The 12,782-nt window shown below is 40.6% G+C and overlaps 1 protein-coding gene across 1 annotated transcript in view; it reads right to left on the bottom strand.

The window, feature by feature from the left end:
- The window catches only part of ALDH1L2 (aldehyde dehydrogenase 1 family member L2), an 84,291-nt gene extending 71,804 nt beyond the window's left edge, over positions 1 to 12,487 (bottom strand). The window contains exon 1 of the mRNA XM_056574500.1: positions 11,940 to 12,487. Coding sequence (XP_056430475.1) covers positions 11,940 to 11,987 — 48 coding nt within the window. The 5' untranslated portion in view covers positions 11,988 to 12,487. The remainder of the gene's footprint in view (positions 1 to 11,939) is intronic.
- Positions 12,488 to 12,782: the final 295 nt, after the last annotated feature.

Raw genomic sequence — 12,782 nt, 5'->3', positions numbered from 1 at the left:
CATTAGGAAGGTAGCAGTTTCCCCACATTAGGAAGGTAGCATGTTCCCACATTAGGAAGGTAGCATGTTCCCCAAATTAGGAAGGTAGCATGTTCACAAATGGAAAATAGGGAAGTGCATTATTAAAACATAACTTTTACTGTAAAATTGCACCACTAAATTGAACCCAGTGATATCATGGCACTAGTTAGTGCCTCTTGTACAGATATCCTTAGTGTACTACAATTTTGTATAGACAACCCAACGCGTTTCCACCGCATACAGCAGTTTCATCAGGGGTTAATTAGTAACAGTACCTCAGTACAAGATTAAGTATAATATATAGATAATATAAAAAACGGGTCCCCAGTATACAGGATATGTGCATTACTGTGTGCATTTGTGCACCAATAACCTGATACTTTAATTACATAACTACGCACGGACTTCCAGGAATTCACAAGCACCTGCAAAAGAAAGAGAAAATACCAACATAATCAGGATGCCGTTTTTGTAGAAATGTATTCCAAATCAGGCAGCTAGAAAGGACCTCCTACCTAGCCTTCTCCTGTGGTACCTAGAGAGAAAGGCACAGATATAGCTCATATTAGGACTATTGTCCAATATCCAAGTTGCCTGTGAAAAGAAAGCATGGCCCAAGGCCAAACACTCACGTTTCTGAAGTCCGGGTAAGATATGAGAGCTGGGAATGGAGCACACCTGCAATGGCAGGAAGCCACACCTGGGGCTACTGGTGCTTTGCCCGCTATACGCCGGCACTCCGGTTATATCCGGAACGCCAACGATCATGTGACCGCATATCGGTCAGCTGGTATGCTAAACCGGAAATGCGTCATCGGGTTTCCGGAGAAACCGGAAGCGTCCCGTGGAATGCACAGAACAGGTCCACGCATGCGCAGTGGATCCTGTGTGCGTTCCAATGAGCCGCAGCCTCCTGACAGGGAATAGGTGCCAGGGAGAGTCCCCGTCCTTCAAGATCTGATTGGAGCAGCTCATACACCGTTCATAAACAGAGCGGCATATTCATCATACATGTGATTTCGGCTGGTAAGTAAATAACTAAGTCACTGGCATAAAACAATAGCAAATCCTATGGAAGGTAGCATGTTCCCCACATTAGGAACGTAGCATGATCCCCACATTAGAAAGGTAGCGGTTTCCCCACATTAGGAAGGAAGCAGTTTTCCCACATTAGCAAGATAGCAGTTTCTCCACATTAGGAAGGTAGCAGTTTCCCCACATTAGGAAGGTAGCAGTTTCCCCACATTAGGAAGGTAGCGTTTTCCCCACTTTAGGAAGGTAGCGTTTTCCCCACTTTAGGAAGGTAGCAGTTTACCCACATTAGGATGGTTGCATGTTCCCCACATTAGGAAGGTAGCATGTTCCCCACATTAGGAAGGTAGCATGTTCCCCACATTAGGAAGGTAGCGGTTTCCCCACATTAGGAAGGTAGCGGTTTCCCCACATTAGGAAGGTAGCGGTTTCCCCACATTAGGAAGGTAGCAGTTTCTCCACATTAGGAAGGTTGCATGTTCCCCACATTAGGAAGGTAGCATGCTCCCCACATTAGGAAGGTAGCATGTTCCCCACATTAGGAAGGTAGCATGTTCCCCACATTAGGAAGGTAGCAGTTTCCCCACATTAGGAAGGTAGCGGTTTCCCCACATTAGGAAGGTAGCGGTTTCCCCACATTAGGAAGGTAGCAGTTTCCCCACATTAGGAAGGTTGCATGTTCCCCACATTAGGAAGGTAGCATGTTCCCCAAATTAGGAAGGTAGCATGTTCCCCAAATTAGGAAGGTAGCATGCTCCCCACATTAGGAACGTAGCACGTTCCCCACATTAGGAAGGTAGCAGTTTCCCCACATTAGGAAGGTAGCGGTTTCCCTACATTAGGAAGGTAGCAGTTTCCCCACATTAGGAAGGTAGCAGTTTCCCCACATTAGGAAGGTTGCATGTTCCCCACATTAGGAAGGTAGCTTGTTCCCCACATTAGGAAGGTAGCATGTTCCCACATTAGGAAGGTAGCATGTTCCCCACATTAGAAAGGTAGCGGTTTCCCCACATTAGGAAGGTAGCGGTTTCCCCACATTAGGAAGGTAGCAGTTTCCCCACATTAGGAAGGTTGCATGTTCCCCACATTAGGAAGGTAGCATGTTCCCCAAATTAGGAAGGTAGCATGTTCCCCAAATTAGGAAGGTAGCATGTTCCCCACATTAGGAACGTAGCATGTTCCCCACATTAGGAAGGTAGCAGTTTCCCCACATTAGGAAGGTAGCGGTTTCCCTACATTAGGAAGGTAGCTGTTTCCCCACATTAGGAAGGTAGCAGTTTGCCCACATTAGGAAGGTTGCATGTTCCCCACATTAGGAAGGTAGCGGTTAGGAAGGTCACAATCTAACTTTAGATTCAGCAACCAGATGATTGGAGCAGGCTCAAAGAGACCTGTTTGTAGGCTGCAGGAGGTTTAAATAACCCTAGCTTGGTGCCACTTAAGACAGCCACACACCCCCTGATCAATCATCCTCAGTAATACATAGATATTAGGAACACCTGTCTAGGCTAGTTTACTTCCAGCTAGCCTACCAATAGGAAGGATACCATAGAGATGAGCTCTGCCTCCTTCCTGAGCGTCATGGCATTCCACGTGATTTCCCATAGACATTGCAGTGCGCGAGCGCTATGGAGCCGGCACTAACATGCAGGGAGATCGCAGACGCACGTCCGGGATTCAGAGGACAGCTGAACAGCATGCCCGCTCCGGAGGTAACGCTGGCATCTCCCCAGAGTAAACACATGCTTCATATAGAAGGTATAATGTTGCCCTGCACACAGGACTGAAAAAAAACTCAGTGACCAGGGGGTGATAGAGGGTTTATATACTACCAAGGGCGGTGTAAATACTAATTGTAATGAAAAATTCCACAGTCCTGCAAGTACACAGGAGGCCAAGTTAACCCATTATTGTGCTGCTGAAAGACACCAGGGAAGAATGCAATACATATTATACATACATTATACTTACAATCATTCATACACATTATACAAATATTAGACACATTATACACATATAATATTTACAACCCCCTCATCAGTTAGAGGCCTAAGATAACAGTAGCCTAACCCACCTATTAATATATACTCGCAGCAAAAAAAAATTGTTCTACACCACAGTCACATGTTGCAGATCAATGTTATATGGATGTCCATTGTTTTTTTATTGCTGGCAGTTACATAGAGGGGAGTCCGGGACACATGTGGGGCTATGTAGGTGTTTGTGCACAAGCCACGCACCACAATGCCTCAGGCCAGCCCTGACAAAATGGTTGATTTATTGACATTAGTGACTCTAGGAGTGGCTGTTTGACTGGCATAATACCAATTCAAGGCACACTGGAGCCAAGGCCTATTTACATATCAAATGTCATTGTACTATAAAGAGAAAAATAATTGGAAAGAGAGGATTCTCAGATGTCACCTAGTTTACACCTTTCATTTCAAAGTATTATCATGGAAATACCTACAAGAAAGCATAGCAAACAGAAAAGAAACCTCGAACGAAGTATAACAGCACTCAATAAATAATAACTTAAAAAGAGCTAAGTCCACTGTGTAAATTACATCAGTCTAGATATGGCAGTGAAAGAATGTTTTTAGATCTTGGAAGGTCATCTTACTATAGCGTGGAAACATGTGACATCATAAGGACCCCTTGTCACTTTAAAGGGGTACTCCGGTGGAAACATTCTTTTTAAATCAACTGGTGCCAGAAATTTTTTTTGTAAATGACTACTATTAAAAAATCTTTACCCTTCCAGTACTTTTTAGCAGCTGTATGCTACAGAGGAAATTCTTTTCTTTTTGAATTTCTTTTTTGTATTGTCCACAGTGCTCCCTGCTGACACCTCTGCCCATGTCAGGAACTGTGCAGAACAGCATAGGTTTGCAATGGGGATTTTCTCCTGTTCTGGACAGTTCCTGATACGGGCATCAGGTGTCAGCAGAGAGCACTGTGGACAAGACAAAAAAGAAATTCAAGAAGAAAAGAATTTCCTCTGTAATTTACAGCTGCTAAAATGTACTGGAAGGGTAAAGATTTTTTACTAGAAGTCATTTACAAATCTGTTTAACTTTCTGGCACCAGTTGATTAAAAAAAATGTTTTCCATGGGAGTACCCCTTTAAGTTATGTCTCTGCATTTTAAAGTTATCATGTCTGCCTAATTTTTATCTTTTTAAGTTACCATATATATCCCATTAATCAAAAATACCAGATATAAAAATTCCCAAATAGTGCCAACATCACTGCTAAGCACGTCACAAAGAGACTCTTTAGTTTTAACAACTTTCTGATACGTTTCTCTACAGTCCAGGTTTTTATCTACTTAGCTCAGCGCCATTATACTCTTTATTAAGGGAGCTCTGTGCTAAATACATAAAAATCTGCATATTCTAGTGACTAGTACAGTCTAGGAAACCAAATGTAACATAAGCTGGGTCTGCTCTACCATGGTTCCCAGGGGGTTTATAGGACCCAGGCGGCACTTTCATAGGGGTCAGCAATTTGCTTGCAGGCCGGGCAGATTTTAGGTGAGCCAAACGACAATGGAGCTGAGCTGGGAGGACTGCCGCAGCCCTGCTAAGGGGCAGTGCAGACCCGAAGAGAAGAGCAGAAAACCTGCAGACGGGAGGTGTATAAGTTTGGCTGTATTAGCTGTACTATAGACTGAGAAGAGATCTGCAATAAATGGCTCTGCAGCTAGTGCAGACCTACAACACACAGCCTGCTCTGACAGGCTGTGGGCATGCTGGGAGTTTTAGTTCTACACCACAGTCACATGTTGCAGATCAATGGTAAATTGATGCCCATAGTTTTTTTTAATTTTTTTCATGCTGGCAGTTACATAGAGGGGAGTCCAGGACACATGTGGGGCTATGTGGGTGTTTGTGCACAAGCCACGCACCACAATGCCTCCCTGACAAAATGGTTGTTTTATTGACATTAGTGACTCTAGGAGTGGCTGTTTGGCACAATACCAAGTCAAGACACACCGGAGCCAAGGCCTATTTACATATCAGACTTTCACTTGTTATTGTACAATAAAGATCAAAATAGTTGGAAAGAGAGGATTCTCAGATGTCACCTTTCATTTCAAAGTATTATCATGGAAATGCCTACAAGAAAGCATAGCAAACAGAAAAGAAAACTATTACGAAGAACTAAGTCCACTGTGTCCAGATATTGTAGTGTAAGAATGTTTTTAGATCTTGGAAGATCATCTGACTATAGCGTGGAAACATGTGACATCATAAGGACCCCTCGTCACTTTAAGTTATGTCTCTGCATTCAGAGATATATTCTTTATTATACTGTATAAAACTAAAACATACTGTAAATGGCTGAAAGTTAATAAGAATGAATGTGAACAAGGCTCTTTACATCACCATGAATTAGGGATGTCCCGATACCGATACCAGTATCGGGACTGATACCGGACATTTGCGCGAGTACTTGTGCAAATGTCACTGATACCATTGCCAATACCAGTTCAGCTGGGACATGCCACCCTGCACGTGAGCTGCCAACCCAGTGGATCCCGTGCAGCGGCGGCTAGTCCCAGCTGATCAGCATGGGGTCTGCTGCTCACGCGCAAGGTGGGGTGTCCCAGCTGATCGGTGTGGGGGGCGGGATTTCTGTATGGTGCATTCGCATGAGAGGGAGCAATAACAGCAGGCCAGGTAGGTATATAGTGCTTGGAATGGAGGAGATATTCAGTTAGTTTCTCTCCATTTCCTGTTCAGTGAGTGAGGGGGGGAGGGGGGGGGATGAATGGGCATATGAGGAGGAATACAAGTGAGGGGAATGGACATATAAAGGGGAAATGGGCATATAAAGGAAAAGAATGGCATATAAGGGGGGGTGCAAATGAGGAGAATGGCTATATAAGGGGGGAACATATAAGGGGAATGGGCATATGAGGGGAATGCAAATGGGGGGAATTGGCATATGAAATGAGGGGAATGTGCACATGAAAGGAATGGCTACATGAATTTCATATAACCATTCCCCTTATTTCATATGCTCATTCCTCCTCATATAGCCATCCCCCCCCCCCCCCCCCCCCATATGCCCATTCTCATCTCATATGCCCCTTCACTATGAGTGGAATGGCTATGATAAAATGGAGAGGATTGGACATGAAATGGGAGGATTTCAGTATAATGGGTATCGGTAATTGATATCAGTGAATACTAGAATAAAAGTATCGGTCTTAAAAAACATTGTATCGGAACATCCCTACCATGAATGTCAACATTCACAAAGACCAGGAGTGGCCAGATAGATGCACGAGAGCCTTCTCCATAAACCTCCATAAAAGACGAGGCTGTCGGACTGCAGCGCCTCTACAAGCTTACTGCACACTTTGCTAGGAAATACATATCATCGTACGGGTGCACAGTGGGTACAGGTAGGTAGCTCCAAGGCTTGCTCTATTGGTGGCTGTAGAAAGCCAGCATGTGATTATTCCGTACTATAGTTTATCCATGTGGGGATTGAAATTGGTGCTGTGTGTCAGAAATAGAAACAAGGGGGGGGGGTATGTTTTACTAATTCAGCACTTGCTAAGGAGATATATCAAGTGTTGGACTGGCCCAGAGTACTAGACAATCGTTCCATGGGATTAGGCTCTAATACACACACTAACAGTCTCTATGGACTATGGAGATGGACACTTGTTACTAGAGTCTATGTATTATAAGTTATTATCAAATAACCTTTTTGACCTTAGTGATGATGTGAATGCAATATTGACCACAAAGGTTACATTGTATGTTATTTACAGATGGAAGGAGGTTACAATATATGTTATATGGAGGCCGAGGGAGGTTACAATGTATGTTATATAGAGATGGAAGGATATTACAATGTATGTTATATAGAGATGGAGGGAGATTACAATGTATGTTATATAGAGATGGAGGGAGATTACAATGTATGTTATATAGAGATGGAAGGAGATTACAATATATGTTATATACAGGTGGAGGGAGATTACAATGTATGTTATATAGAGATGGAAGGAGGTTACAATGTATGTTATATACAGATGGAATGAGATTACAATGTATGTTATATACAGATGGAAGGAGATTACAATGTATGTTATATACAGATGGAAGGAGATTACAATATATGTTATATACAGGTGGAGGGAGATTACAATGTATGTTATATAGAGATGGAAGGAGGTTACAATGTATGTTATATACAGATGGAAGGAGATTACAATGTATGTTATATACAGATGGAGGGAGATTACAATGTATGTTATATACAGATGGAAGGAGGTTACAATGTATGTTATATACAGGTGGAGGGAGATTACAATGTATGTTATATACAGATGGAGGGAGATTACAATGTATGTTACATACAGATAGAGGGAGGTTACAATGTATGTTATATACAGATGGAGGGAGATTACAATGTATGTTATATACAGATGGAAGGAGGTTACAATGTATGTTATATACAGGTGGAGGGAGATTACAATGTATGTTACATACAGATAGAGGGAGGTTACAATGTATGTTACATAGAGATGGAGGGAGATTACAATGTATGTTATATAGAGATGGAGGGAGATTACAATGTATGTTATATACAGATGGAGGGAGATTACAATGTATGTTATATACAGATAGAGGGAGATTACAATGTATGTTATATACAGGTGGAGGGAACTTACAATGTATGTTATATACAGATAGAGGGAGGTTACAATGTATGTTATATACAGATAGAGGGAGGTTACAATGTATGTTATATACAGATAGAGGGAGATTACAATGTATGTTATATACAGATGGAAGGAGGTTACAATGTATGTTATATACAGATAGAGGGAGATTACAATGTATGTTATATACAGATAGAGGGAGATTACAATGTATGTTATATACAGATAGAGGGAGGTTACAATGTATGTTATATAGAGATGGAGGGAGTTTACAATGTATGTTATATACAGATGGAGGAAGATTACAATGTATGTTATATACAGATGGAAGGAGGTTACAATGTATGTTATATAGAGATGGAGGGAGTTTACAATGTATGTTATATACAGATGGAGGAAGATTACAATGTATGTTATATACAGATGGAGGGAGATTACAATGTATGTTATATAGAGATAGAGGGAGGTTACAATGTATGTTATATACAGATGGAAGTAGATTACAATGTATGTTATATAGAGATGGAAGGAGATTACAATGTATGTTATATACAGATGGAAGGAGATTACAATGTATGTTATATACAGATGGAGGGAGATTACAATGTATGTTATATACAGATAGAGGGAGGTTACAATGTATGTTATATACAGATAGAGGGAGCTTACAATGTATGTTATATACAGGTGGAGGGAGATTACAATGTATGTTATATACAGATGGAAGGAGATTACAATATATGTTATATACAGATGGAGGGAGATTACAATGTATGTTATATACAGGTGGAGGGAGCTTACAATGTATGTTATATACAGATAGAGGGAGCTTACAATGTATGTTATATACAGATGGAAGGAGATTACAATGTATGTTATATACAGGTGGAGGGAGATTACAATGTATGTTATATACAGATGGAAGGAGATTACAATGTATGTTATATACAGGTGGAAGGAGATTACAATGTATGTTATATACAGATGGAAGGAGATTACAATGTATGTTATATAGAGATAGAGGGAGGTTACAATGTATGTTATATACAGATGGAAGGAGATTACAATGTATGTTATATACAGGTGGAGGGAGATTACAATGTATGTTATATACAGATGGAAGGAGATTACAATATATGTTATATACAGATGGAGGGAGATTACAATGTATGTTATATACAGGTGGAGGGAGCTTACAATGTATGTTATATACAGATAGAGGGAGCTTACAATGTATGTTATATACAGATGGAAGGAGATTACAATGTATGTTATATACAGGTGGAGGGAGATTACAATGTATGTTATATACAGATGGAAGGAGATTACAATGTATGTTATATACAGATGGAAGGAGATTACAATGTATGTTATATACAGGTGGAGGGAGATTACAATGTATGTTATATACAGATGGAAGGAGATTACAATGTATGTTATATACAGATGGAAGGAGATTACAATGTATGTTATATACAGATAGAGGGAGCTTACAATGTATGTTATATACAGGTGGAAGGAGATTACAATGTATGTTATATACAGATGGAAGGAGATTACAATGTATGTTATATAGAGATAGAGGGAGGTTACAATGTATGTTATATACAGATGGAAGGAGATTACAATGTATGTTATATACAGGTGGAGGGAGATTACAATGTATGTTATATACAGATGGAAAGAGATTACAATATATGTTATATACAGATGGAGGGAGATTACAATGTATGTTATATACAGATGGAGGGAGATTACAATGTATGTTATATAGAGATAGAGGGAGGTTACAATGTATGTTATATACAGATGGAAGTAGATTACAATGTATGTTATATACAGATGGAAGGAGATTACAATGTATGTTATATACAGATGGAAGGAGATTACAATGTATGTTATATACAGATGGAGGGAGATTACAATGTATGTTATATACAGATAGAGGGAGGTTACAATGTATGTTATATACAGATAGAGGGAGCTTACAATGTATGTTATATACAGGTGGAGGGAGATTACAATGTATGTTATATACAGATGGAAGGAGATTACAATATATGTTATATACAGATGGAGGGAGATTACAATGTATGTTATATACAGATAGAGGGAGATTACAATGTATGTTATATACAGATGGAAGGAGATTACAATATATGTTATATACAGATGGAGGGAGATTACAATGTATGTTATATACAGGTGGAGGGAGCTTACAATGTATGTTATATACAGATAGAGGGAGCTTACAATGTATGTTATATACAGATGGAAGGAGATTACAATGTATGTTATATACAGGTGGAGGGAGATTACAATGTATGTTATATACAGATGGAAGGAGATTACAATGTATGTTATATACAGATGGAAGGAGATTACAATGTATGTTATATACAGATGGAAGGAGATTACAATGTATGTTATATAGAGATAGAGGGAGGTTACAATGTATGTTATATACAGATGGAAGGAGATTACAATGTATGTTATATACAGGTGGAGGGAGATTACAATGTATGTTATATACAGATGGAAGGAGATTACAATGTATGTTATATACAGGTGGAGGGAGATTACAATGTATGTTATATACAGATGGAAGGAGATTACAATATATGTTATATACAGATGGAGGGAGATTACAATGTATGTTATATACAGGTGGAGGGAGCTTACAATGTATGTTATATACAGATAGAGGGAGCTTACAATGTATGTTATATACAGATAGAGGGAGATTACAATGTATGTTATATACAGGTGGAGGGAACTTACAATGTATGTTATATACAGATAGAGGGAGGTTACAATGTATGTTATATACAGATAGAGGGAGGTTACAATGTATGTTATATACAGATAGAGGGAGATTACAATGTATGTTATATACAGATGGAGGGAGATTACAATGTATGTTATATACAGATAGAGGGAGCTTACAATGTATGTTATATACAGATGGAGGGAGATTACAATGTATGTTATATACAGATAGAGGGAGATTACAATGTATGTTATATACAGGTGGAGGGAGATTACAATGTATGTTATATACAGATAGAGGGAGGTTACAATGTATGTTATATAGAGATGGAGGGAGCTTACAATGTATGTTATATACAGATGGAGGGAGATTACAATGTATGTTATATACAGATAGAGGGAGATTACAATGTATGTTATATACAGGTGGAGGGAGCTTACAATGTATGTTATATACAGATAGAGGGAGGTTACAATGTATGTTATATACAGATGGAGAGAGATTACAATGTATGTTATATAGAGATGGAGGGAGATTACAATGTATGTTATATACAGATAGAGGGAGATTACAATGTATGTTATATACAGGTGGAGGGAGCTTACAATGTATGTTCTATACAGATAGAGGGAGGTTACAATGTATGTTATATACAGATGGAGAGAGATTACAATGTATGTTATATACAGATAGAGGGAGGTTACAATGTATGTTATATACAGATGGAGAGAGATTACAATGTATGTTATATAGAGATGGAGGGAGATTACAATGTATGTTATATACAGATAGATTGAGATTACAATGCATGATGTGTATAAATAGAGAGAGGCCATTCTTTTTGGTGGACCCAAGGATCCCCAGGTTGACACTGTGCAATAAGACTGAAGCAGAAACCTGACCAGAGGATAACATAGAATTTAGAAATAACCATTATTACTGGGTAAATATAGCTGTCTATGGTATAATATCAACCTACAAAAATGTTTTCCTATGTGCCCTAATGGCAGAAGTGACTGTCTCCATACATTAATGGAAGCCTCTAGTTGTAATCAGGTGCCCCATACACAATGCCTGGTTTATTGTAGCATCTTATCCATTTCTAGAATCACTGCTCACAAATCCATGGTTATTCCCCAGTAAACCTTTTCCTTTCCTGATACAAACAACATATGCTGCCCTACAACAAAGCAGCCTTCATGCCAATGCCAGCAGCTGGGTGCTGTATACACGTCTATGCCAGGCTATAGAGGACACATAGTAAGGGGTACAGGTGTTTGTATGCAGTCCTAGCTTCTAGTCACATTACCTCAGAATCCTTCAGGCACTGAGCCACATGGCAAGAACCTTCAGGGCTGATTGGATTATATTTAACCCAGTGTCTCAGTGCCAGCGCATATGTATGCCAGTGCTGTGCCAAGTTACTTACCGTTGCAGTGGAGAACTTCCTGCAGAACTGATTGGCAGCCCACAGCATGGTAATAGGTGGTCCGCACCGAGTGCCCCCAGGTAGCTGCACAAGTGGAGAAATATCGCCTGCTGCCGTGTCCCTGGCTGACTGCAGACCTTGGCAACCACAGAGGACCAGATCCAGCTACGACACGCCTCCACGGCCAAACCCCGCCCACTGTCCTGTCCATCATGCAGCTGTCACCGGAGCACGGATTGCCGCGCCGCACAGTCTGACAGGATTGTGGAGGCAGGCCACGCCCACCCGACCACGCCCCTATCTGATAGCCTGCTACGTCTACCGAGGTGCTACGGAACCAGTGATGCAACCTCTATGGAGGCGGGTATGAAGCTGAACATGGGCAGAATCACGATCCGTCATCCACATCCAGCCCGTCCTGTGCCCCTCTGCTGTATAGGTGGCACTGTGCTAGATATTGTTTGTCCTGTCATTGGCACTGAATAATTCTGCCATACAGAGATCTGGATTCACAGCAATAAATATGTATAGGCCCAGGGTGGGTTCATGCCAATGCATTCTTAACCCCTTAATGATAGATAAGAATAGATAAGGTTCAACCGATATCCTGCAGAGGACTAGTGTGAACAAACACAAGGAGGGGGTCTCCCTACCAAGGGGATAACAGGGGTCTCCCTACCAGTCCTGGCAGCAAGCATTTCAGACTCATGCTGGAGTCCTAAACACTACGAGCTGCCAGTCTGCTTTGTTCACAGAGGAGAACACTCAGAGCTGCCAGCCTGCTTTGTTCACAGCCTGTTTGGCTGTGAACAAAGCAGGCTGGCAGCTCTGGGTGTTTAGGAC

Source organism: Hyla sarda, chromosome 4 (genome assembly GCF_029499605.1).
Source record: "Hyla sarda isolate aHylSar1 chromosome 4, aHylSar1.hap1, whole genome shotgun sequence".
NCBI classification, from domain to species: domain Eukaryota; kingdom Metazoa; phylum Chordata; class Amphibia; order Anura; family Hylidae; genus Hyla; species Hyla sarda.
This window is presented reverse-complemented; position numbering and strand designations above follow the sequence as displayed.